Here is a 27,500-nt window from a genome sequence, read left to right on the forward strand (position 1 = left end):
ACAAAAACCCGGTGTCTTGCCGTAATTTTGTCACAGGTGCATCCTTTGTTTCGTGAGTTGTCACGCAAGGTAACTTGATCACAGGCGGGCGCTAAAATCGATGTCACTTTCGATTTTGCGATTTTACATGTACGACCAAAAGTACGATAGAAAAATTGAACTCTGATTGAACGTAACAAAAATCTCCCGAAATGTTTTTCGCTGATGGCAAATTGTTTTATTCTCGATCGACACTTCCTAGAAGTTTCTTCTGCTCTCCTTAAAAACTACATATTAATATTTATATACTTTTGCGTCAATATTTGTTTTGCATAAAGCAGGCTACCAAAATCTGTACCTTACTTAGTTCGCATTTTTGACCGTTAAAATAGAATTTTTGGTCGTATGTTCCTGACCGTAAGTCGCATATTTTGACGTCCCCCATCCAGATACTAACCCCGCTGGAAAGGGACTAATTTTAGAAACATTGGTCTTGGAAAGCTGTCGGCAGCTCAGAGTGCACGCTTAAGCTTGTGGTGGAAAAGAAGTTGTAAATGATCAACATGTCAGCCTTGAAGCCAGCTCGAGTGTAGAATCATGACGAACTTTTGTAGTTTCTGAGAACTATTTGCTACTTGTAGCTTTTGTTGAGTTTTGAATCGATGATAGAGAGAGTTTTGGCGATCTCAATCCGGACTGGACTACTGGATTTAAGCTTTTTTCTTAAGGAGATTTCAAGTTATTGTGGAACGTTTGGTACCAAGTTACTCTAATGATGAAATCAAGATTATGGAATTGTAAAACTAGAACTTTGGACTGGACTATAGAACACACAATTACGGAATTTTTAGAGTTTTGAGCATTGAGAGAGTAGAGTACAGATGTTGTCTTCTTGTCTTTGCCACGGCAGATTTAAACAGTTTGCAAGGAACTAAACCAGGATTACGGAGCCGGACTTCGAATGCAGGGCCCGGTTGTTCGAAAGCCGATTATGTTTTCAACTTTTTGGTGACAGTTTCCTTTGCTTATTTTTGTTTTTCAAGATTGAATATCAGCCTTGAACAGCATTTGGGAGTAGAGAATAAAACTCATTCTAAAACTTGGCTTTTGAACAACTGGCCCAGGATGAAAAGTTGTTGAACTGTGATTTGTAATAAGTTTTTCGGATGATTTAAGGCTGATCTTGTAACTTTTGGATGAATGGAGTTGAGGAAGCAGGTAAAACTGCTGGGTTTGAATAAAGTCTCCATCCAAAAAATAAATAAATAAAAAATCCCGTATCCTGATAACCTGCTAATAGGGCTTCGTTGTTTGCATTTGCAAATTTAGTAACATTAATAACGAGTTTTTACAACAAACAACTTCAAGATATATTACAGATTTATCTTTCTGGTAATCTCTCGCCATTTTCCGAAGTTTACCTGTACTTGAAGTTGACTGTAAATGGACAATTTGTGTTAACTGTGTGCGCATTCCACGGATACGCCCATGTAGGCGTCTTGTTATTGATAAAATGAAGAGTGCAATCTGTTGACCTCATCACCTGGATCAACATAACAATTCGATTTTTTGGTAAGTCACATGGGTGAAAGTGAACTTTCTTTCTTTATCTGCGCACTTTCATTTAGCGTAGTGGGCCCTCAATACCGACACATGTCCCCGTCGTTGTTTCCGACCATTCTGTCCAAACTTACGGTCTACCCTTTGAGATTCAATTTCTTTTTGTCTGTGCATCCTCAATACCGACACAGCTTCCTGAGTCTTCGCAGCCAGGGCCTCACGAGACTCCAGCATGTTTAATAGCTCAGCATTGTCGATCTCCAACAGCATGCCCGTGATCTTGCCAGCTTGATCGGGGTGAGTGGCACGGACCAAGGGGTAAAGGCGCTCACCGATGATCTGTTTCTGTTCTTGAGGTGAGGCTGCTGCCAACACGTTAAGATTTAATGGTTCTTGGCCATGTATGAAGATGGTATTCTGCACTGGTTGTGGCTGCATCGAAACCGCCACAAGATGTCCCCGTCGTTGTTTCCGACCATTCTGTCCAAACTTACGGTCTACCCTTTGAGATTCAATTTCTTTTTGTCTGTGCATCCTCAATACCGACACAGCTTCCTGAGTCTTCGCAGCCAGGGCCTCACGAGACTCCAGCATGTTTAATAGCTCAGCATTGTCGATCTCCAACAGCATTCCCGTGATCTTGCCAGCTTGATCGGGGTGAGTGGCACGGACCAAGGGGTAAAGGCGCTCACCGATGATCTGTTTCTGTTCTTGAGGTGATGCTGCCGCTAACACGTTAAGATTTAATGACTCTTGGCCATGTATGCAGATAGTTTTCTGCACTGGTTGTGGCTGCATCGAAACCGCCACAGGATGTCCCCGTCGTTGTTTCCGACCATTCTGTCCAAAGTTACGGTCTACCCTTTGAGATTCAATTTCTTTTTGTCTGTGCATCCTCAATACCGACACAGCTTCCTGAGTCTTCGCAGCCAGGGCCTCACGAGACTCCAGCATGTTTAATAGCTCAGCATTGTCGATCTCCAACAGCATGCCCGTGATCTTGCCAGCTTGATCGGGGTGAGTGGCATGGATCAAGGGGTAAAGGCGCTCACCGATGATCTGTTTCTGTTCTTGAGGTGAGGCTGCTGCCAACATGCGTGAAGTTAAGGGCTCTTGTCCAGGTATGGAGATGGCTTGCTGCACTGGTTCTTGTAGCTGAATAGAAACAGCTAGAGGGTACTCCCGTCGCTGTTTCCGACCATTCCGTCCAGATTTACTTGCTGGCCTTTGAGCTGGCATTCCTCCAGGTCTTTGTGCCTGAGGTGATTTCCTCATGCCTTGAAGGCCTTGGTTGGGTCCCTCGGGTCCGCCTGGCTCTGGGTGCTGCTCATGCACATCACCTGGAGGCAGCGAACAGATTCGCCATGCACAAGGAACTTTTCCAGCTCCTGGTATACTTTGCATTCCTGATGATCGGACCCTGGTATCATAACATGGTATAGCATGCATTACTGAGGGTCGGACTGTTCCCCCTGCCTGCTTCTGAGTCCTGGGAGTACACAGCTTTTGTATGTCCTGAGAAAGGAGAGTAACGTCTTTATCTTAACTGAACATGTCACGTCGTAACTTCCCGTTTGTGAAACAGTGCTTTCGATTTACCTTTATGTCTGTTGACTGGTACAATTTGAACAGTTAAAAGGGAAATTTGTCCGGACATTGTCTGATGATTATTAAAGGGTAAATTGAAGTGCTATATTTCCCAAGATCCTTCTAAGCAATAGCCCTACTTATGAAAATGGACCAATAGAAGGACAGAGAAAGATTCTAATCAGGGTGGGAATTGAACTATCAACCTTTGGATTTCATTGGGGTTGCCCTACCAATGCGCTACAAGGGTAGATGGGAACAAATCATTGGTAGTAAGACTTTCACGTCACTGCAAATAAACAAAAATGAAATTTTGCTGCATATAAGTGAAAATTGAAATTATATTTGCTCATGTTGTCCAAACATTAGCACTATAGTCACCAACAACCACCATTCCCAGGACTTCAATTACCCAGGCACCAGTTGTGAATGACTGTCCGTCCAAAACCTATTGAGTTATGCAGTGGGTAGTCATTTAGCAAAAGGGTAGTTCTATCTGTCCCTTGAACAACTGGGTTTAACCCCAACCATAACTTACAACATCACAGTGAGAAATACAGTCAGTGTAAAGGGTCAAAATGTCCTCTTCTCTTCAAGTAAAACCTATGGTTAATTGTACTGGTAAACTTGTACTTGCATGATTTGCTGTCACTTAATGTTTGATGGATGACATTAAACTTTGGGGAATTTTTGGAATATCTCGTGTCCTAACTTACAAACATTGGCAAATTTGGAAAGGTTCAATCCTTTTCATCCTGAGCTACTGGATAACGAAAATGGAATTCAGTGTACTTACAAAGTTATAGTAAACGAAACTTCAGCGTTTAAGTTTTTAATTCCATTTAAATTTAAAAGCATTTTCACCCCACTAGAGTTCCACTCAAATGGCGTGACACTATCGCTTTTAGCTTGCACTCATCATTCACTAAGTGATTTGCAATATAAAATATGTGTAAGAGAAATTCATACCTTATCAGAAACGTCATCTCTTGTTTCTGGTCCTATGCTGTCCAAAGATTTCTTTCTATGCTCTCCCAATTTCAAACTTTCCAGAAGCCTCACGAGAAAGATATTCGCCGGTAAATCGTCAACATCTTTTTCGACAAGAATCCTACACTCTGGACATCGAAATTCGTTACTTCCCTCGACAATTTCCCTTAAACATAGTCTACAGAAAGTGTGTTGGCACGGCAAAACTTTACAAGTTTGATCCAGCGGTTTAAAACAAACCGGGCACTCCAAAAGTTCTGTAACCTGCCTCGAGTCCATGACAGCAATGCGAGGAGTTCGCAAGAAGATCGATGAAACAAGTGTCGTGGCTTTTAGATTTCAACGCCGGTTAACATACGACTTTTTTAATTCCCCTTTGATGGAAGAAACCTCATTTTCTCGTCAAGCGAACAAATGCGAAAAAACGAACAGGGGCCTCGTACAACAAAAAAGTCATCCTCATTCATGAAGTTTGTCGCTTAAGTGCAAGTGTACTCTTCGGCAACCATGCTGTTTTCGTCGGGCGGAAGTGATGAGGGAGAAAAATCACATGACGGTCTTTGTTAGTATTAGCATAATTAATGAATAATTTTGTCTTAATTCTTCCTCCGTCGGATACTTGACTGACGTAGTTTCTTATCACAAATAAGAAAGATTGATTAACAGGCCTTATAAAAGCCTTGGTCTCAAAGCTGGTTTGTCGGAGTTGTAATCGCTTTGACGATGGGCTGACGCTCGGAATTAGCTTTTCAGGTTATACTCTTCACTGATGAGTATTTCTATTATCCCATGCTGCTGAAAATAGGCTGTCGCACGGCAGACAATGTGTTTTAAAATGACCTTCAAGCCATTAAACGCTTTGGACTTTACAATGAAGATGTGTCCATTTTGTACAGATTACACAGACGTTTATAAATATACGAAATGTAAGCTTTACCCCCTTTTTGCCTTCCGTGAATATTATCAAGAGATGCTGTCCAATGGTTTTGGGTAAAGTACGTTACCATGTTTGCAGGGCAAGTGTTTGACTGACAAATTTTGTATTCTGGTATGTTTATCATGTATGAATTTTTATCCCTTTTTATCCCATCTTTGCCGCGACAGCTAATCATAAGAGTGAAGTAGGGTTTCCGGCTGTGTGGAACTATTTCGAAGCCGGTCACGGAAAAGGGTCGTGCGATGGAGTGGGAGGAACCTCAAAGAGGATGGCAGACGAGGCAGTAAAGACAGGTAAAGTCAAGATCCAAGGTGGAAATGGCTTCTTGGAGTGGGCCTCAACGAGTCAAGCTACAGTAACTCCTCAGTGGCCTACAGGTTTTACAGTAAAGAAGAGTATGGTAAAGCAATAACACACCTTGAAAAAAATATATAAAGAAGTCAAGGGGGTTTCAAATACGATGAAACTTCATTCTGTGGTTGGCAATTCAGCAGAAAAAGTACTGGTAAGAGTAACCTCTTGTTACTGTAGTAACTGCCTTCATGACGAAGGATTCCAAGCAGACTCAACTTGTGGGTGGAAAACACTGAGTCACCATCTTAAATGAAGTTAGTGGTCCCCTTGACAGCCAACTTGCCGTACGTGTCATTAGGGACCATTAGATTCTAGGACGAGGACGAGAACGAGGACGAGTTTTGACTGTCCGTTTTTAGCGAAAATACTTGGCAAATTTATAACCTGTACGATTAATCTTACCATTTCTTTGCAGTATAGGTTGCTCAGTTATTCTTATTGCTGGTAACTGAACCTTTTTGCTGATTGAAAAATGCCCAAACTACTACCGTGTTGTTGACTTGTTTTGACACGACGACATTTTTGCAAAACCTCGAACTAAAATGACGACGGTATCACGTTTTTCCCGCCAAAATGACGCTGGTTTGCGCGCGCTCACTGTTGGTCTATGAGAAAAATGTCGTACTCGTAGTCGTTCTCGTCCTAGAATCTAAAGCTCTCTAATGACTGGGTAGCTGCCGACTATGAAGGAAATTGGTACGTTGGCCAAGTACTACAAATTGACGAAGATGACGGTGAGTTGGAGGTCTTCTTCATGACAAGAGGAAAAGGAATTTAAACACAGTTTCAAGTGGCCTGCTGGAAAAGATGTCTTGTGGCTTGAAAGACACAGCAATCTCTGCGTAATCGAACCTCCGGTCCCTACTGGGCACGCCTTTAAGGTTACAGATGCAACCGTTGAACTGATCGAGCAACGGCATGGTAGTTTAAAGCTTTGAAAATGAAAACAATGTACTAAAAACTCGACTGAAAACACTGGTTGTGCTACTTTTGTCAGAAGGAACTGAAAAGCGGCGTAGTTTGATTGATAACTGCTTTTCATATCCCATTTCTATTCTATTTTTTGCTTTATGTGTGGATGTAAATTAAACTAACTGGAAAAAATAACATAAATCACCTATCGAACAGAAATTAAGTACACGTTGCAGAGAACAGCAGAAACTCGAACACATTGCTATTAATACTCCGTTCAAGGACGTAGTCAATTTTATAATTTAATTGTTGTGAGTTAATCATGAGTAGTTAATCAAAAGTGTGTAGTTCCCATTTTCTTTAATGAGAATGAAAGCTCACAGAGCATGAGTTTAGCTGAACCTGTGATTTTAAACCGTTATCATGAGTAGATTGTTATAATAATAATAATAACTTTATTGGATGACACAATTTCTGATAATTCAGTAGTTTACATTGTGATCCGTTAATAATAGTATTGCATGATAAAAATGAAATATTCACAAAGTATTCCTAAACTAAACTAAAATTGTTAAAAGGTTCTATGAATAGTAAAATGATCGAGCTTGGAATTACTAACTAAGTATTTATTACTAATGTACTTTTTAAAATTCCTTAGAGTTGTAATGCTTCTAGTGCTATAGTCTAATGTGTTCCATAGTCGGTTGGCACTTGCATAAAAAGTGCGTAGACCAGAATTGGTACGAAAAAGGGGTATGAATAAATTGTTATTTGCTGACGCCCTTGTATTTTGTCTATGCTTATCATTAACATAGAAAATATAATCTTAAAAGTACTGAGGGCAACTTGTGCATTAAACAAAGCTTTCTCATTCGTATGATGTCATCAATAGGTGGTCACGCAACGCTTGTGTGGGGAGGAGCGTTGCGTTACCACAGGCAAGAACAGGACTGCTGCTTCGGAGACTAAGCTTACTAAAATGTTAAACAGAATTACCAGAAAACCTAGCAGAACGCAGAAATGAACCGTCAAACTGGCCGAAGACTCCCCAAAAGAATAAAACTACCCAAAGTTCACCCCAACAGGCCACCCCAGCTCACAACTCTAACCCGAGAGGAAACTTAACGATAAATGTAGCGGCACTACTTTCCTCAGCAATTCTTTGTGTATTTTCCTTACATTCATGCTTACGTTTCTTGGCCGCCATAGAATTTCCAATTACACCTACGACTTTGAAACTTCATGTGATGACGATGCATAAATGGATGAGTTCACCTTCGGGAAGATTCATTAGGCTTTTAATAGTTGTTCAACAACCTTACCCAGCAGTATCTCAGTATCCTGACTTTGAAGAGTCTCGTGTGAGCATTTTTTGTTCGTCTTTGGGTTTAATTCGGCTCTTGTAATTTTTAAGTTCAAGGATTAAATTTAACAGCTTATTGAACTTTTCACCCATTTAGGTGACTATCAAGTATTCGTAGACTTGCATTTTTGTCAGCCATGACTGCTTACCTAGAGGGCTTCGTATTCGTCTCTTGGGAGATACCTTCTCGTGTAGAATTAAATTTCTCTCCGTTTTGGGATTTTTTAGGGTAGGGCTAAATCGCGTGGGTGGGTGGGTCGTGGGTCGTGGGTTGTGTTTGTTTGAAGATTAAAAAAAGATGTATATTAGCTCCCCCTTAGGGTTAGGGTTAGGGTTAAAAGTATGTATAAATGACGTGTATACATGGAGGATCTCTGACCCACGACCCACGACAAACGACCCACCCACGCTGATTAGACAATCTCGATTTTTTACCGATGAAAGCAAAGTTATTCTATCATTATTGAAACTCGATTTTGCTGAAATCCACATTTAAAAGAATAGAACATATCAATTCGTACTTGTGTCGATGATTTGCGCGCCAGCTGGTGCAGTGCTGATAGTAGAACTAGAACGCAAGTAGAATCCACGTGTTGTGGTCAACAGATCATTTCACTCGGCATTTTATTACCAACTAGTCTCGTACTGCACAATATGTGCGGGACTCTTCAGATACAATTGCCATGACTGTTACAACGTTTGCTGCCGTGAATCATCAAATCATCACATAAGCAGACGTTGCAATAGAGTGCCACACATGTTGGGCGGTAAGAAATTTAAAATGAAAAGTGCAATCTGTTGACCACATCACCTGGATTAACATAACAATTGGATTTTTTGGTAATAAGTCACTTGGGTAAAAGTGAACTTTCATTCTTTCTCTTTGTGCTATAGGCTCTCAATACCAACACAGCTTCCTGGGTCTTCGCAGCCAGGGCCTCAGGAGACTCCAGCATGTCCAATAGCTCAGCATTGTCGAGCTCCAATAGCATGCCCGTGATTTTGGCCGCTTGATCAGGGTGAGTGGCATGGATCAAGGGGTATAGGCGCTCACCGATGATCTGTTTCTGTTCTTCATGATCAGGTAAAACTGAAGCCAACATGCTGGGAGTTAGCCTTTGAGCTTCAATTTCTATTTGTCTGTGCATCCTCAGTACTGACACAGCTTCCTGAGTCTTCGCAGCCAGGGCCTCAGGAGACTCCAGCATGTCCAATAGCTCAGCATTGTCGAGCTCCAATAGCATGCCCGTGATTTTGGCAGCTTGATCGGGGTGAGTGGCATGGATCAAGGGGTATAGGCGCTCACCGATGATCTGTTTCTGTCCTTCAGGTAAAACTGAAGCCAACATGCTGGGAGTTAGCCTTTGAGCTTCAATTTCTATTTGTCTGTGCATCCTCAGTACGGACACAGCTTCCTGAGTCTTCGCAGCAAAGGCCTCAGGAGACTCCAGCATGTCCAATAGCTCAGCATTGTCGAGCTCCAATAGCATGCCCGTGATTTTGGCAGCTTGATCGGGGTGAGTGGCATGGATCAAGGGGTATAGGCGCTCACCGATGATCTGTTTCTGTCCTTCAGGTAAAACTGAAGCCAACATGCTGGGAGTCAGCCTTTGAGCTTCAATTTCTATTTGTCTGTGCATCCTCAGTACTGACACAGCTTCCTGAGTCTTCGCAGCAAAGGCCTCAAGAGAGTTCAGCATGTGAAGCAGCTCAGCATTGTCTGTCTCCAAGAGCATGCTCGTGATCGTGTCGGCTTGATCGGGGTGAGTGGCCTGGATCAAGGGGTATAGGCGCTCACCGATGATCTGTTTCTCTTCTTGAAGTGAAGTTGCAGCCAACACGCAGGAAGTTAAGGGCTGTTGTCCAGGTATATAGATGACTTGCTGTACTGGTTCTTGTGGTTGAATCGAACCAGCTAAAGGAAGCTCCCGCCGCTGTTTCCGACCATTTCGTCCAAATTTACTCGCTGGCCTTTGAGCTGGCATTCCTCCAGGTCTTTGTGCCTGAGGTGATTTCCTTGTGCCTTGAAGGCGTTGGTTGGGTCCCTCGGATCCGCCTTGCTCTGTGTGCTTCTCATGAACTGACGGCAGGGAACAAATGCCCCTTGCACAAGGCACTTTTCTAGCTCCTGGTATAGCATGCATTCTTGAAGGTCGCACCCTAGTATCAGACCATGGTATAGCATGCATTACTGAGGGTTGGGCGCTGGTATCAGGCCATGGTATACCATGCATTCCGAAGGGTTGGAAGCTGGTATCAGACCATGGTATACAATGCATTCCTGACGGTTGGATTGTTTCCTCAGCCTGCTTCTGAGTCCTAGAAGAATACAGCTTTTGTTTGTCCTGAGAAAGGAGAGTAACGTCTTTACCTTAACATGTCATATTACCACTTGCTGTTTGTGAAACAGCGCTTTCTATTTACCTATACGTCTGCTGACGGATGCAACAATCATAGCGAAGTTTTAGCCATACATTGTGTGACAATTATTACAGAGTTAAGAGAAAATGCAACGTTTCCTAATATCCATCTGGGCGTTAGTCCTAGTTATGGAAGTGGGTCCACGTAAGGACAGAGAAAGATTCTAATCAGGGTGGGAATTGCACTATTGACCTTCGGATTATATCACCATTGTTCTACCGACTGAGCTACAAGGCTAGATGGGAACAATTCGTTGGAAGTAAGGGTCTTATGTCGCTCCAAATAAACAAAAGTGAAAGGGTTCTAGTTTTCAAAGTGTCCTGTTCTTATCAAGTTAAATAAAACCTGTCGTAAATCGTACTGGTAAACTCATACTTGTAGCTCAGTCGGTAGAGCAGAGGTGATCTAAGCCGAAGGTCGTGGGTTCAATTCCCACCCTGGTCAGAGTTTTTCTCTGTCCTTGTGTGGGCCCATTTCCATTACTAGGGCTAATGCTCACATGGTTCATATGGGGTACAAAAACTAGCACTTCACTTTACACTCTAATCAGTTAAGTTTGTTCACACTCGCATCGTTTGCTATCACTCATTGTTTGATAAATGTAAAGAGAAGGCAAACCTTGTTCATTGCATAAAAACCATACCATATATTTTCGAGAAACTCCGATAGCTACTTACAACTAAGAGCCAGGAGTTTCACAAACGTTTCAGGAAAGAGGTAGGGACAAAATTATCAACGTAGTTCTTTATTCTCGTTCGCAAAAATACGGCACACCATGTAATTCATGGACTAAAAACGCGCATTTTGTTCAAACGCAGTAAAGAAAAATTGATTTTTCGTAGTTTGAGCGCAAAATCGACATTTTTTCTTAAGTCTACTCACACTTAAAATACAAAAATCAAAACAAAAAAGAATAACCTTCTAAAAACAAAGCGGGCAGCCCCCAGGGGCCATCCATTGTTACAGCAATTGTTCAAGGAGGACAAAAGGTGTAAGTATAAGGAAGTAAGGAAGTAAGAACACAGAAATCTTTCCCCACCAATTCAGACTACATATATTCATTGTCATATTACTTTATTCTATATTATCTTTTTATACTTATTTTCGCACTTAGCTTTTGTTTAATTAATTTAAGCTTGCACTCATGTCACTAAGTGTTTTGAAATGTAAATGTATATGAGACATTCATACCTTAACAGAGACATCTCTTGTTTCTTTACCTATGCTGTCCAAAGATTTCTTTCTGTGTTCTCCCAATTTCAAACTTTCCAGAAACCTCACGAGAAAGATATTCGCCGGTAAATCGTCAACGTTTTTTTCGACAAGAATCCTACACTCTGGGCATCGCAATTCGTTACTTCCCTCGACAATTTGCCTCAAACATAGTCTACAGAAAGTGTGCTGACACGGCAAAACTTTACAAGTTTGATCCAACTGTTTAAAACAAACCGGGCACTGCAAAAGTTCTGTAACCTGCCCCGAGTCCATGACAGCAACGCGAGGAGTTCGCAAGCAGATCGACGAAACAAGTCAGTCGTGACTGAACTATTCTGCAAACTTTTAGATTTCATGCAGCAGATATGGACCATCCCCCCCCCCCCCACGGATTTGGACCCCTTTGTCTAGCGAAAAAATGCGAAAAAAAAAACCAACAGGTCCTCCTCATTGCTTAAGGGGCGTGTTCAAAACATGAAATGGCGAGATGACGAAATAGCGAAATGACGAAATGGAGAAATGGCGAAATGACGAAATGGCAAAATGAATCCACGTATGTTAGCACAGGTTCCCCAAACTGACGTAAATTAATTACTGAATCAGTGAAAAGAAAAACAGCTGTACTTGAAACTGAAAAATATGAGCGAAATCTTGAATAAAAACGTCTTACCTCGTTTTATTGTTAGGTTTCTTGCCTTCTGTGTAGTTTTTGTAAGGCTTTATGCGATTTTCAGCAAGTTTAATTGTCTTTTTCAGCGTCGGTGTTTTCTCTAAGTATGTATATTAACCTAAGGTTGGAAACTCCGATGCAGCAGTCGGAAAGATAGAATGCTGTAAATTCCACCAAAGCAGCTCAAATCGACCCAAGGTGTTTTTCAACTGTTTTGTGCACGCAACATCGGAAGAAAGACTCCCCGAAAAGCAAAATCAACCAGTTTCGGCGACTTTTCACTTCCTTTCCGTACATTTTTGGAATTTACAGCAGCTTATCTTTCTGATTTCTGCATCGTAGTTTTCCCCAAACTGAAAAAAAGAAACAACCCTAACAAACTGAAAAAGATATTTACCCACAGAAGTTCGCAATAAAAAAGCCGTACTTTATTGTGAAAACGTCTAAGAATTTCAAAATGGATAATTATGTGGCTAGCCTTAGGTATGTTTCATCCCTGCCAAGGGACTCATCAGAGACCTTTCGGCTAACTCGTCAAACATCGTGCTTGAAGTCCCGCTAGCATCAAAATGATGGTGGCAATCTGGCCTTATATCACATAAGGACTCCCAATTGCGTAATTTGCCAATTAACAACTTGAAAAAGTGTAAGAATTTCACAATGGATAAGGGACTGAGCCCCTTGACAGGGATGAAACATACGAATGTAAGGCTAGCCACATAATTATCCACTGTGAAATTCTTACGCTTTTTCAAGTTGTTAATTGGCAGATTACGTAATTGGGAATCCTTATGTGATATAAGGACAGATTGCCACCATCATTTTGATTCTAGCGGCCAGGAAGTCCGGCTCGTCTGCGCAATCTCAGAAATTTGAAACAATTAGTAGCTGTCAACGGTTATCAAAATAGACCCCCACTGAGACTGCGCGTATTTCGGAACCGGCCAGAGGTCGTTATTCTCGGTGCTGACCGAAAGAATCGCGGCCTCTGGGGACGAGAATGGCCGGACCAACACTAAGTCTTTGAATAATTGAGTACGTGCGATTTCAGAGTAGAAATAGAGGATGAAAGGTTCATATTTGTATGCTCAAGTTGTCGTCAAAACCACAAATTTGTTGATTTCACGTCGTTCTTATGCAGATTACTGCAAAAATATGAACAAAAAAAGGTATTTTTGTTTTATGGAGCTGTTGTTGTCGTTTCTTGAACTCCCTACTTTCTCTTTCCATCTGGAAGATTGCGCAATGCCCATAGGGGTGAATTCATGAGCGCGCGTCCGTGCAAATACTGCAGCAGAAATTGGAAGCTCTCATCTTCAAACAAGTGTACGATTTTGGTAGAGGGAAGATATCTGTTGACAAACATCGTTTTTATCATTCGAATGTGTCAACCACAGAAACAAAAGGCCCTTTGTTTCGACAGCCGAAGAGGCTCTGGTTGGCGCAGTAATGACAATTGGTGACGTCAACGATATCTTCGCTATATCGGAACTGCAGTAATACAAAAAGACTTGGAATTTAATCCCGTCAAACGCTGTTGCCTTCAAGTAAACTTACTTCGCTCGAAATTACAGGCAACCGTCGGGGGTCCTACTTACATCACTTCTTAGATGGAATCGACACATGGGATAAAACGCCTATGCAGAAGTTTTTAATGAACGAAATGATATAAGAAATGAATCATATATTGAACTGCTATGATCCTTGCAGTTATGAACGCAATTTTAGCAATTGCGTAGAGAAGCCTGAAAAATTCAGCACTTCAACGGAGTTTGAACCCGTGACTTCGCGATACCGGTGCGACGCTCTAACCAACTTTTTAGTCTGTGAACCTGGAGGGATTTAAACACGCGCAACTGTTCGCGAGAGATGAATGCCGAGACAAGAATGATTACAAGCATTTTTTTAGTTCCTGACTGCTACAATTGGCCGGGATTGCGATGGTTTATTCGCGGCGTTGCCTCCACCCTGCGAACAGAGCATCTCTGAAACTCACCAGAGGGCGCGAGCAAGGTTCTGTCTGGGCAAGCCATTCCGGTCAAACCGGTTTAGGCAACGGGGGCATCATATTTTGACAAGGCCAGGATCAAAATCGAGCCTTCAGTAAGAAAATTAGTGTGGCATCTAGGAGTGCGATCGAGACTTGACCTGGGTTTGAAACTGTGTCCAAGCAACGGCTTGCGTATACTCAATAAAATTAAGGCTTCACACGATTTCTCCAGTCCTTTCTTTCTCGTCGAGTTAAGAAAGGCTCTGTTGGCACGATGCGTTGCCTCTTGAACAATTCCCTTTAGGCTTCGCCTCTCATCACACAGCTGACAAGCACACACGTCTCGCCCGCCACACGGGCCAAGAACTTTTCTTAGAGCTTATCCTCAGGTATGGAAGGTATTTCTTTGTAAAGTGTGTTTGTCAATGTCAAAATAATAATTGTGCATTGTTTCTATCATCACCTTTGCTACAACGAACTTTCCACAACTCCAGGCTTCAAAGGTCAGATTTTAATAAACAAATAAAGGTACGGTTATGGGAGATTATTATCATAAATTAATGTGGAGTGCTTTGCGCAATCTGCTCCTTCAAAACCATGATACTTTGCCTTTGATCCTCTGGCAATAAAGCAATTTGTTGATCAGTTAGACTCAAGACTTGCATGATCAGGGCAGCCTGAAAGAAAACAAAATTAAAATTAAAAACCAGCTCTCACCCTCAATTGTCTCCATTCACCTTTGAACATCCCAAAAACGGATACAAAGGAGACTACATCCTCATTACAAATCCTCAATAACGTGTTTTTGTTTGAAAACCGAGACTTTGGTATATTTTTGCCAGTCATCCACCTTAAAAAGCTCAAGACCACTTTTAAAAACGATTTAATCAGCAGAGACCTGAAAACGTTGATAGAGGAAAGCGGACGCTTTTGGAAACATTGACCCAACAAATAAGGAAAATTTTAAATTCAGTCGTTTTGAAGTGTTTCATTAAAGAAAGGGCAACATGCTTAAGTGTCGAAGAAGCTGAGCCGACTGATTTGACAGCCTGGAATGACAGCTTGCACGAAACGAACTGAAGTTTAAAAAAATGGATAAGATCTCAAGCTGCTTTTCCTTTCGTTTTGCATGACTTCGCTTGTGATTGGATAAAATTCTACCACCACATTCTCCGTAACTCAGAGACAAGAGAAAGACCTATTGTGATTTGCTCGCTGAGTTTTCCCGCGCTTAACTCCGGCCGCAAAAATAGGGGCTTAAGAAAAGACAACGACGACGGCGACTATCATGATATCATTGGTTAAAAAAGCATAAATGATCGTGCTGCTCGTGCAGCACGGATCTTTGCACATATTTTTGCGGTACTCTTTATGACGACGACGTGAGAATCACCACATTTGATGTTTTGACGACAACGAGAGCATGCAACGGACAATCTCTCATTCTGAAAATCGCTCGTACCAATTTATTTTTTGGATACTTCGCCCACATTGTAGGACGTGAACGAGAAGGAACAATCGCGTAAAACTTATCAAAGTTATATTTTCAGGTGACGTTTGTGTCGACTTCGCCGTCGTAGATTTCAAGGTCCCTAATGAAAACTTTGGATGATGTGCTTCGGTATTCACATGAGCTTTTGGTATTGGCCTCTTTGAGGTTGCGCAGGAGACAGGGTCGAAAGCCTTGCTGAATTGCACTGCGGGACTGTTTTGGGGGACGCAATTTCATCAATAGGTGCGCGGAGCAAGAATTCAAGCTGCAAGAAAGCGATATACTAGCAGCTGAGCTTGCCTAACCACCAGAATATTGTAAAATGGCAATTTCAAAACGATGGCTCGCTTGCCAAGGTGCAAAATTGTCCGGAAAACGAAAAGATTTGATCAAAAGGTCACTGAGATCGTGGTACTAAGACATTTTCTTCCTAACAACGTAAGTTATAAAGATTAGAGATATAACCCGAAGTAAATTGTTGTCGTACAAGAATACACGAATGTCTTTTTGCTTTGCAGAGTAAACGACTATAAACAATGGCTCGTCCCTAAACAGTCCCACAATGCAATTCAATAAGACTCTCGACCCTGTCTATCTCCCTATCTCAACTAGCCGGCGAAAGCTGACGTATTTCCGGCGGTCGTTTCTCTCCCCGGAGAGAAACCGGAAATACGTCTGCGTTCGCAGGCTATATCTCAAAGGGAAAACCATTTGATTCACCTACCCTCAAAAAACAAGATATCAATCAAAATGGTAAATCTTACTGTGTAGAGAACTTCTCACAAACAGAGGCTACAATTAACGTGATTGCGTGAGATTTTGAACTATCACGAGAAATATCACTGCTAAAAATATCTGCAAATCTGCAAATGGGTAGAGAAGATAAAGCCTCTATCCACATGCATATTGCATATTGATTTCCCAAAGCCTTTGAACCTGCCCAAACATAAATACTCAAGATTTGACAGGTGATAGTACTTTGGAACAAGTCCGAATTGGTCCAACAATAAATAAAATTGATGAACCAAGACCCTCCGCAGGTGAGCTAAAGCGGTTCTGAGGGGGACTGGTTCGGGTGGTTTGGTCAAAACCCTAAAATGAACTTCTAAACAAGTGCGATGTGTGATGAAAAACTTGAGCTAACAAAACATCGCTAACGTAATCGCAGTCATTGTTTTGAAACAGCTCAAAACAGAGATGATTTCAAAGATATAGAGAAGTAACGTCAAAACGATGTCCCCTGACACTACAAGAAGTGTACACCTTGGGAGACAACTCTCTCAACCCCTCTAAGTTAAATCCTGCCTCCACCCCAATGCGAGTCAACTCCCAGGTTGATCCTCCTAGAGATGACATTAACTGACAGTTCGACTGACTGAATAGGAATCTTTTCAGTGTTCGATTTGATCGCATAATCTCACTGATCATTGTCCTGACTGGTCAGCTGAGACGTCACTATTACGTTACGTGGTTTTGCATTACTTCACTCAGTGATTGGTTCAAAGTTCTCGAGCCACTTTTTCGACCAATCAGAAGTGAAACCAAAACCAATCGTGGCTCGCGCGTGCACATTTTCCCGCGCGTTGTGTCGGCTACGAGTAATTACTTCGAGTTTTGATTGGTTTACCGGATTGCCTCCGTCCTTTTTGATTGGCCAAAGAAATTACTTTGGTTTTGGTTTTACGACACGCGATTGAAACTCGCTCTACACTGACTAACAAAAGACAGCACTGGTCTCGTAAATTTGTCAGAATGCCAAGTTCATTTGGTCTTAGTTGGTTCAAGCAGGGTTGAAATACCACCACAGATTAAAACAACAAATTACCTTTTCTTGATCCTGTGCAGTGACGTCACCGCCCTGTCCAGGGGCCCCCTGGGGTGGATTGAAACCTGATATAAAAAATATCGGATGTAAATCACCATAAAAGTCTGAATTTAACACCAGCGTTTTATTGGCTATCGTTGCCAACATCACAGGTAATCACCGAGCACAAGAGATCGATCGATAGACGCACACCCGTTAAAATAATCGACCGTTTTACGTGCATCTCCGCAAAATTAATGTGATCTATTGTACAACCTGTACACCATGCAAAATGATCTGTGTAGGTGAAACGGGGAGAAAGAAATGATAACGAAGCGCACACGCGTCCGTAAATTTACAGTACGGACCAAGAAAACGAGGTTAGTAAGATCATAGTTAATGCATGGAGATGGTTATGAAACTGGACAAGTTCCTTTGTTTCATGTTTTTGTCCGTATTTTTGGCCTTGACCCTGCACAAAACACGCCTTTTTTCGAGAAGATAACCAATCAAATACTTCGATTTTAAATGATGCGCAACTAATTTGCGACCCCGTGCGAAGCGAAAACAAACGATTGTGCAGGGTCACGGTCAATTCAACAACGATTGCAACAACATTGTTCTCGCTTTGAAAGTTATAAGGTTTCATAACCAGTCCCTCGATTAACTATGGTAAGATGCTTATCATATCTCTGTGCTAATCAGCCGCGCGGGAAAGGAAACTAGTTGAAGTCAAGCGGAAGGTTCAACTGCCACAAATATTGCCGTGTCAAAATACAAAAAACGAAATCTTCTTGACTGTTTGAAATAGTTGCTTGTATGATTCACACATTTTTACAAGTTTATGTAACAGAAACGACATGAAAAAACTTTCTAGAGAATGCTCTCTCGAAATTTCAAATTTAGCGGGCCGTACTGTAGAATTCAGCCAGCTAATTCAGCAAATCACAGGAAACGCACTATCTGAGAGATGGAGATAATTCATCATAAATTATCGCTCTGACGAAGGGCCAACGCTTGAAACGTCAGCTAGGAAATCTTTCTTACGGTGGCAGTGGCATTTTAACGAAAAAGTCGGGAAAATTTATCTTAACAACGGCAGTAAAAACTCTTGACCACTAAAGTAAGTTTGATAATGACATTGCCCTGTTACTTAAAGAGTGGCCCCATAACCGTCCAATCACGTTGTTCAGTTAGCCAATATCAAAAATACGGTAATAATCTTTGTTAATCTCTCCAGAATTTTGCATAAGCTTTGTTTCCAGTTTGTCTTGGGGCCATTGTAAGTCCCAAGAGAAAATAACAACAACGCTTATGAAAAATTTTGGAGGGACAAACAAAGAGTACTATAGCAATTATTATGGTATTTTTGACAAATCGAAAGTGGTTCAGCGTTGTCTGTACTCTTATCGACAACGATATTCGTCATCACAGTGGTCAAAACACGAAGAAAGAGCAAATGTTGTCTATAACTTTCTAGCAATATGATTGGTTTATTTCCCAAAATGGGCGTTCCTGATTGGCTATTGCATTGCTTGACAAAATGACGCGAGCATGACACGTACAACGTAGTCTAGACTCTTATCGACAACGGAAAATTAGCCAATCAGATTGCGAGATTACAAGCAATTGTGGTAAAATTGATATTGGCTAATTAAATGATATGATATGAAAACTTGGTTTTGTCAAACGAGCCAATGAAGGCAAATTTACAACCCTGATGATGACAACAAAAACAATAATCAGCAAAACGATGACAGTGACTGTGTTTCTTACCTTGAGGACCCCTTGGAGGAGGCCCTCCTTGGTTAGGTCCCCATTGCTGCTGGGGTGATTGAGCAGGTCCTGAGAAGCGACCATCAGATGGGGGCCCTGGAGGGCCTTGGTCTCCACGAGGATCCCGTGGACCACTCGGAGGGCCAAATCTTTGTTCTGGAGGTGGAGGGCCCCTGGGATCCCTGGGTTGATCTCTTGGGTCAATTGAGGGACCTCGTCGCTCATCTGTAAGAACAGCAATAGACTTGACTTAGGCTAGACCACTGGTGGACATGGCAAAGTTCAAGAAACTTCTGACTTGAGTGAGGGTTTGATGCTATGTACCAAGTAGTAGCTACATTGTATCTGTATTAAAAAACTCACCAACAATTCATAAGCCATTAAAGTGCCCCTGTGATCAAAAAAACCACTACCTTTTTTCCATCAGATTTTGAAAGTGTGTTTGCTTAACACCTGACCGGCAAAATTTTGAGCTTTGATTTTTATCCAAAGGCCATTTACTTTGAGTAAGTTTTGGATTTCACGGTCCGCCATTACTCACGTTCAAAACTGACCGATTGGACCTCAGAGGGTTTGATCCAGGGAAAAGTGACGTCAGAGGCTCACTATATATGCAAAGCGTGAGTTTAAAAGTCTGAAAGCCCAAAACCCCCGTGCTGCATATTAATTCTGCGGCGTACACACGTATTGCATTCTTAAACTAGTGAGCCTTTGACGTCATTTTCTCCTCGATCCAGCTCTCTCAAGAACGTAATGTTAGTAATGGAGGACCATTAAATAAGAAAATTACAGTTAAAATAAAGAGGTGTCTTTGAAATCAAGGCTTAAAACCTGGGTCACTTAGTGTTTTGTTAACAAAGTTTTGAAATCCAAAGAAAAATATGAATTGATTTTTTGGTCACAGGGGCACTTTAACCTATCAAATGGTTGACAATACATCACGAGCAGTGACTTTTGTAGAATGTTCTTAAACTCAATAAAACACTGCTAAAATTTGCTTGTCTCACTTTTTGACAAGTAACAAGTATTTTTGTATCAAAATGGACTTCGCGAGCAAATGCAAGAGAAAACACGTCATAATTCTTGCATCCTTTTTCTCACTTAAGAAGTAAACAAAGGAGCTTAGGTGCAGTATATGTTCCTGGGTATGTGACTCGTAAGTGTTTTTTGAGTCGACTAACAAATTACAACAGATTTATCCTGAATGAACCACTTTAAAGAGATGACCTGTCCCAAGCTGCACGCTAAGGATTAGGGAAACCACAGGCTCCCCAAGCTGAAAATACGTGGTGTATGCAACAGTTTGTGTATATAGAGAATTGTATGGGAAAATCATCGATCGTAAAAAAATTGTGTAAATAACTATCTCATTTGAAATAAAGTTTTCCTACCTCAAATGTGTGACCAACTTGTCTCTTTTGGCGAGTTTCGAGCCATTCTGACGACGTTTAGTGAAGTCATCCGGAAGGCCGTTGCTGAAATAATGGGAAGGCCGGTGACTCCATCCATCGCTGGCCAGACCTCACTCCACAAATCGTTTTCTCCTCAACAGGAAAAGTCCCGAATCGCAATAAAAACAACAGTTCCATAAAGCCCAATAAATTTCACTCCAAATACGTGTGTTTCGGCGGCCGAAAGACTCGTGAAGAACGAAAACTTTGCCTTAAAATTCACCTCTTCGGCTTTCCTGAGAGGCTTGTGACCGGGTAGTCAACAACGGAAACTCGCAAGATGGTTTCAGCCTCAACTCTGATTGGTCCATTTGAATTTGACCGCGCGCTGTCAACACGACCGTTGTTGACTGCCCAGTACTCACAAGTCAACAACGGTCGTGTTGCCAGCGCGCGGTCAAATTCAAATGGACCAATCAGAGTTGAGGCTGAAACCATCTTGCGAGTTTCCGTTGTTGACTACCCGGTCACAAGCCTCTCAGGAAAGCCGAAGAGGTGAATTTTAAGGCAAAGTTTTCGTTCTTCACGAGTCTTTCGGCCGCCGAAACACACGTAATTGGAGTGAAATTTATTGGGCTTTATGGAACTGTTGTTTTTATTGCGATTCGGGACTTTTCCTGTTGAGGAGAAAACGATTTGTGGAGTGAGGTCTGGCCAGCGATGGATGGAGTCACCGGCCTTCCCATTATTTCAGCAACGGCCTTCCGGATGACTTCACTAAACGTCGTCAGAATGGCTCGAAACTCGCCAAAAGAGACAAGTTGGTCACACATTTGAGGTAGGAAAACTTTATTTCAAATGAGATAGTTATTTACACAATTTTTTTACGATCGATGATTTTCCCATACAATTCTCTATATACACAAACTGTTGCATACACCACGTATTTTCAGCTTGGGGAGCCTGTGGGGAAACAAGATAAAAAAGGAGTCATCATGTCCTCCATTTTTTTAGCTCTGGCATGTTGCCCTCCGGTTTTTGCCATTTAAAAAAAAAATAAAAACTGGTATATGTCACACTATAAATTCTCACACACGACTGGGAGCCGCCAACCCAAGTAAACCACAGAGCCTTGAGCACCGTGAAGATTATTTACAAACTGAATGGAAAGTGATAAACATCCTAAAAAAGCTACAACGCTGCACTGAAAAGACTCATGAAGGGTGGGTGGGAGGCGCAGGTCAGCCACTGGCAGATGGCCAAAAAACAAATTAAGCTACCAACATACCATGTGACCTGAAGACCTCTCATGCACTGGACCACACTCTGCCAGCTGTGTGTGTGTGTGTGAGAAAAACATTTTCCGCTTTATTCGTTTCTCGGCCAGCAGAAAAACTCACTTTACAAGGAAGTGTTTCTTCAATGGGAAAAACTTGGCCACAGTTTCACAAGATGAAAAACACACACATCCGAAAGTTAATGAATATGGGGCACTTTTACTCTCAGCAAAAAAAAAAAAAAATTGTGAAGACAATACCTCTGGGTGGTTCTCTGTTTCTTGGGTCCCTAGGATCAAATGGCATGCGGCGTTCTCTGGGGTCTCCAAATTGGTCTTGTGGTGGGCCTCTAAATTCTGGACCTGGTGGACCTAGAAAGGTTAAATGGCTTTAGCTCCCACAAATCTCTGTTACAGTGTAACTGGTTGTGCATCTGGATTGGTAACCAAAGGTCATAAAGCTCAGCTTTCTCTAAGTATACCAAGTTCATTATTTCATTCAAATGAGCCTAAAATTCCCCATCTCCTTTACACAACAAAATAATTTACCATTGCAATACAAAGAAACCGTTCACAGATGTTACTGGTCAAAGACAACCAAGAAAGATTAAAGTTCAAACTGGTAAACTTCCAGTAGACATTTTGGTGTGTTTCTGTAGTAACACACTAACAGCCGTTGTGAAGCATTTCAATTCACCCTAAATGACAGCCTGATGATGTAAAAACAATTTGGTGCGATAAGGCTACGGTAACAAAGACAATGACAGCATACCTCTCCCTTCTGGTCCTCTCATATCTGGAGGGCCTCTAAATTCTCTCTCCGGTCCTGGTCCACGCATATCAAGAAGACTCCTTATTTCACCTGGGCCTCGGTCTGGGGGACCCCTCATATCACCAGGACCCCTATCATGGGGACCTCGCATATCCCCTGGACCTCTGTCAGGAGGGCCTCTCATCTCTCGATCAGGTGGACCTCCTCTCATATCACCAAGGCCCCTATCAGGAGGTCCTCTCATATCCCCTGGTCCTCTGCTTGGTGGTCCCCTCATGTCAGGACCCCTATCTGGAGGGCCTCTCATGTCTGGGGGCATTCCTCTCATATCCCTTGGAGGACCTCGTCCATCTGGGCCTGGATAAAAAAGAATTAAAACTTAAATGGAAAATAATTTACCAGGAAGATGTTATGTACACTGTACTTTCCTTTACATGGGATTTCAAATGAAAAGCTGGACCAGTCTTCTTTTCTAGGATGATGAATTCCAAACTGACTTTTAAAAAATTGTGGATGTTTTGTTAAATTGTGGATGTTTTGAAACAAAAATAGATCATGCATTTTCAGGGCTTGAATTTAACGAAAAAATCTAGTCTTAATTTTGTGAGAAGATATGAAAATTTAGTCGCAATTTCGCAAATTGTGTTGTCAGTGGTTTAGCAAAACAAAATGAGCCCGCATTACTTGCGTGAAAAAGAAACTGCTGAAAGTGGTGAATGATTGAAGGAATGGAGTTGTGCACGTAGCATTGCAGCTAGATTCCACTACAATTCTGCTACAATTACGCTATCTTCAGATTCAAATAAACTTCACGGAGAGAGACAAAATAATTTTTTCATTTCTTTATTTATTTTAGCAAAAGTAGCAGCAAAGTGGCAACTGTTAACCCTTTTGTTTCGAAAGAGCAAAGGTGAAAACAAGTCGCAAATTTGCGACTTCTCCAGATATTTTAGTCGCAAAGGGAAAAAAATTTACAATTCAGTCACAATTTTTAGCCCTGATTTGCTCTATGTACCATGATTCATAACATCAAACCACAAGATTTTGCTGCGATTTACCTCCGGAGAATTCAAAGAAGTATTTTTGCTAAATGGCTCTCCATGCAAAAATGATAGACAACAACTAGCTAGCACAAAATAATGACATTATAACTAAACCATCTTAAACAAATTTATGCCACAACTTTGACTAGCTTACAAATGAAAAAAAACTCTTAGTACAGTGTAGCTGGTACAGTAATACTACACAAACAACGTTAATCCATTGACTCCCTGGAGGGAGACCTAATAGATTTTACTCTGTCTAACACTGCACAATTTTAGTCATCAACGGGGGTAGTTTTGTAGTCATTGGGTTAATTAAGTAACTGCCCAAAATTCTGACATAACAATCCTACCTGGACCCCTCATATCAGGAGGACCCCTCATGTCTGGAGGACCTCTCATGTCTGGGGGGCCCCTCATGTCCTGGGGACCCCTCATGTCTGGTGGGCCTCTCATATCCTGAGGACCTCTTACATCAGGGGGACCTCTCATGTCTGGTGGACCTCTCATATCCGGAGGACCTCTTACGTCAGGGGGACCCCTCATGTCTGGTGGGCCTCTCATATCTGGAGGACCTCTGATATCAGTTGGTCCTCTGACACCTGGTGGTCCCCTATTGTCTCCAGGAGCCCCTCTCAAATCAGGTTCCCTCATATCTGGAGGTCCCCTCATTGGAGGCTCTGATCCATGCTGTCGCATATCAAAGGAGCCAGGTAGTCCATCATTGTTGGGAACACCCCCAAAGGGTCCCGAATGCATCAAAGGCTTTGGCTGGGGAGGTCCAACGGGCTCTATTGGTGCAGCTGGTTCACTGGGGCGGTGCAGTATGCCCTGCAAAAAAAAAAGTTGTAATTCTAGATAATCTTGTGATTTAGGCCACTTAGTGTAAGTTAAAATAGAGTGCTTTTGAAAATTTCTACAAATCACCAATTTTATTGAAAAGAACCCTTGTTATTCTTTGACCAATATAAAGTCCCCTAAAATATATCAAGGGCTGTTACCACATTACGTTTGCAGTGGGCAAAAAGATTTAGAATTGAAGTTGCATACTGTAGTACCCAGTAAGATGCAATTTAAGGGAAAGGACAGCTGAGCAGCTGGCATAACAAAAAAACATCCAAGGCAGATTTCTCGCAAAAGAGTTTTTCTGAAGGCATACATGTACTAATCAAAAATAATATTTATTTATTTATTTATTTCTTAAAATACTACCTAATAATGCTAAAAACTATTAAATAGTAACAGCTTGGGCAGCCTTAAATAAGATGGATGTAGTCTGGAAATCAGATCTACATGTACAGTACCAGATGACATAAAACGTAATTTCTTTTGCACTACAGTTGAATATCTCTTGATGTATGGTGCCACAGTGTGGATGGTGACACAGTGTGACTGAGAACCTAGATGGTACCTGCATTCAGATACTTAGAGCTGTTCTGAACATTTCATGGAGACAACATCCCACCAAATCACAGCTCTATGGACCCATCCCTAAAAATTCAACTATTTTACATGAGCGCAGAATGTGTTTTGCTGGAAATTGCTGGTGAGCGAAGCAAGAACTTGCAAGTGACCTCTTGCTTTGGATTCTTTGTCATGGACAAAACTGAGTTGGTCAACCAGTTATACCACCTATATTGACCAACTATGCAGAGACACTGGATGTCTACCTGAATATCTTCTGACCTTGAAGCAAGATCATGATGGATGGTGTGACAAGCTTCACGTCCGAGCTAGCTTGACCAGATAATGATGATGAGTAACAGCTGAATATATATGTAGTTAACGGCAGCAAAAGCTAGAATTTCAGAGCCTTTTTGGGTGAAGGAATGGGTTGGTCACTATGTGCTTTTTATTACTTTTGCTATTTCACGCACAAACCTGAGCAATCACAGGATCAACAATTTTCATGACAACTTGAGCTTGGAGTAAAGCATAGGCAAGTTGAGGGTTTTGAAGCAGCATCTGCCGAGCTTCTTCAGGATTGTTCTGGATACAAATCTGGAGAGAATAAACAAGACAATGTAAGGAGGATCCTGTGCTCCTCAAAGACAAAGAGGCCCCAAACATGTTTCATGAACTGAATGATGTCTTTCATGTTTTGGGTTTCAGAGATCTCAATGGATACATGTACTTCACAAGCTTCTATCCCTTTTGGCTGCCATCTTCAATCAGCTGGGGAATTGTTTCATCTGAACTAACTACTTCTTTTCTCATTGTCAAAAAAGGTCAAAAAAGGTCAAAAACACACCTCAGGAATTAGTACCAGAGGGTCTGTGCACATGTTCTTTGACTGATAGTTTGCCAAATTTTTCTGAAACAAGTTGATTTCAAATTGTATTTTGAGAACTGCCCAGCCACTGTAAAAGCTGGGAGGGTTCTTGAGAAATTCTGGAGCTTTCACAATAAAATTTTATTGGTGATGAAAAGCACCCCCATGCCTGAGTCAAAATTATTTCTCGCATACCAGCCATAAGCCCCTACACAGCCTCAAAGACAGGTTTAAGAGTCTAAGAAGCAGTGGCAAGTAAAGTACGAGAGGAATGGAGGATAAAAAATAATATTGCTCAGCACTCACATTGCTACAATGCTGAAATGATCAACAATAATTATTAGACCAGGATCATAAGAAATCATAAAGGGTGTACAATAATTATATGGTACCAAAATGACTGACAACAATAAAATTATTTTTAGAAATATTTTAATTAAGGTGATTCCCTGGTTTTGCATTGCACAACCCTACTGTGCATAATTCCTGGGCAGGCATCATTGGCACGAGTGCTGGCACATTGATAAAATGGCAGATTTTGATTGACGCCAACCCTAATCCATCAAGGAATGGCTATTTTCTCCTGAACAAGTATGGTGACCCCCATTTTTTATTTCCTAAATTATACAGTTGCTAATCCATGGAGTAGTGCAAAAATATATAGCTGGGTTTTTGGCAATTTGATTAAATTGTGCGGAAGGAGCCATTACGAGTTGAACAACCCACACTAAAGTAAAATTTATTTTGGAGTGTTAAGTACTCACAAAGGCATTCAAATAAATTTTTCTGGTACGCACTTGAAAAAACCACAGAGTGAAACCACGGTCTGCTAAATCTGTCCAACATTGGGGCTGCGCGGCAATTTTCAAAGTAGCCAGAATAGTTGCATTTGTCAGCGTCGTGCCATGGAAACGAGCACGGTGACCCCCTTTTTATTACATTTTTATCATCTCCTTGACATGACTTGTTACAACAGCTTTCAAAGTTTCATTGAAAATCTACAACAAGTTCTATTTCTAAGGAATCACCGTAAACCATACGCTGTACAACAACAATAATGTTAAAGTTTCATTTTACCTTCATTTGTTTCATGAGCTCAAACATTTGCTCTGGTGGTAAACTAGCTACCGCTTGGGTGATAGCCTCAGGAGCTTCTTCAGGTGCGACAGGTGGACCATATGGGTTTGCCTCCGGACGAGACAATCCTTCTATACCTAGAGGAAAGAAAGAAAGGCTGTCTTAACACAACTCAATAGAGAGATTTCCTGTTAAAATGACAATAATAAATTTACACTGTAGTCTTTGTCATTACCTGTTTTGTAAGAATAATACCGGTTTTATCTGACCCCTTAGACTATAATTTAACTTATTTGCATTGTAATTTTATGTTTTGTTTTGAATTTTCTTTTAGTTTTTGTGGAGTTGAACTCCTTGTTGAAGGGTATTAAAGTTCTGTGTAAACATCATTTTAAGAGGACTTGTGAACTCTTAATTCCATCATTGGAGCCACAGTCAGTTGAATGTCAATACAGTCGACTCCTGATAACTCGAACCATTGCTACATGTACATGCAACTCGAGCCAAAATCCATTTCCCCTGGATTTCCATCATACATTTACTTCATTTAAACCCTTGATAACTCGAACCTCCACTGACTTGATGCAATTTCCATTTCCCCTCAGGTCATCCTCTATAT

The 27,500-nt window shown here is 41.5% G+C and overlaps 3 protein-coding genes across 4 annotated transcripts in view; all 3 read right to left on the reverse strand.

Annotated features, from left to right (window-relative positions):
* Positions 1–1,263: 1,263 nt before the first annotated feature.
* LOC137996625 (uncharacterized) lies at positions 1,264–4,641 on the reverse strand. Its single transcript, XM_068842131.1, has 2 exons — positions 4,096–4,641; positions 1,264–3,054 (listed from the first exon to the last, which is right to left on the reverse strand). Exons 1-2 carry the CDS (start codon positions 4,393–4,395, stop codon positions 1,600–1,602), a joined length of 1,755 nt encoding a protein of 584 aa, XP_068698232.1. The 5' UTR covers positions 4,396–4,641; the 3' UTR covers positions 1,264–1,599.
* Positions 4,642–6,831: 2,190 nt separating this feature from the next.
* On the reverse strand, positions 6,832–11,627 carry LOC137994446 (uncharacterized). Of its 2 annotated transcripts, none has more exons than XM_068840021.1 (2): positions 11,295–11,627; positions 6,832–10,027 (listed from the first exon to the last, which is right to left on the reverse strand). In XM_068840021.1, exons 1-2 carry the CDS (start codon positions 11,589–11,591, stop codon positions 8,531–8,533), a joined length of 1,794 nt encoding a protein of 597 aa, XP_068696122.1. In that variant the 5' UTR covers positions 11,592–11,627; the 3' UTR covers positions 6,832–8,530. The 2 variants fall into 2 exon arrangements, with proteins under 2 accessions (XP_068696122.1, XP_068696123.1); XM_068840022.1 differs by having other exon boundaries at positions 6,832–10,001; positions 11,295–11,455.
* A 2,840-nt stretch (positions 11,628–14,467) lies between these two features.
* LOC137996626 (cleavage stimulation factor subunit 2-like) overlaps positions 14,468–27,500 on the reverse strand; it is a 22,918-nt gene continuing 9,885 nt past the window's right edge. Inside the window, exons 4-11 of the mRNA XM_068842132.1 lie at positions 26,882–27,018; positions 25,414–25,533; positions 23,886–24,363; positions 22,490–22,846; positions 21,979–22,089; positions 19,051–19,275; positions 17,296–17,360; positions 14,468–14,655 (exon numbers count right to left, since the gene is read on the reverse strand). Of these exons, the coding sequence (XP_068698233.1) occupies positions 14,536–14,655; positions 17,296–17,360; positions 19,051–19,275; positions 21,979–22,089; positions 22,490–22,846; positions 23,886–24,363; positions 25,414–25,533; positions 26,882–27,018 (1,613 nt within the window). The 3' untranslated portion in view covers positions 14,468–14,535. The remainder of the gene's footprint in view (positions 14,656–17,295; positions 17,361–19,050; positions 19,276–21,978; positions 22,090–22,489; positions 22,847–23,885; positions 24,364–25,413; positions 25,534–26,881; positions 27,019–27,500) is intronic.

The sequence above is a fragment of the Montipora foliosa genome, chromosome 3 (assembly GCF_036669935.1).
Source record: "Montipora foliosa isolate CH-2021 chromosome 3, ASM3666993v2, whole genome shotgun sequence".
Taxonomy (NCBI): Eukaryota; Metazoa; Cnidaria; class Anthozoa; order Scleractinia; family Acroporidae; genus Montipora; species Montipora foliosa.

What these genes read in the sequence shown, in the direction of transcription:
- LOC137996625 (XM_068842131.1), bottom strand. Translation starts at nt 4,395, where the DNA reads ATGGACTCGAGGCAGGTTACAGAACTTTTGGAGTGCCCGGTTTGTTTT. An exon ending in GAGATGACGTTTCTGATAAG is followed by an intron (nt 3,055 to 4,095) that starts GTATGAATTTCT and finishes CTCCTTTCTCAG; the next exon opens with GACATACAAAAGCTGTGTAC.
- LOC137994446 (XM_068840021.1), bottom strand. Translation starts at nt 11,591, where the DNA reads ATGGACTCGGGGCAGGTTACAGAACTTTTGCAGTGCCCGGTTTGTTTT. An exon ending in CAAGAGATGTCTCTGTTAAG is followed by an intron (nt 10,028 to 11,294) that starts GTATGAATGTCT and finishes CTCCTTTCTCAG; the next exon opens with GACAAACAAAAGCTGTATTC.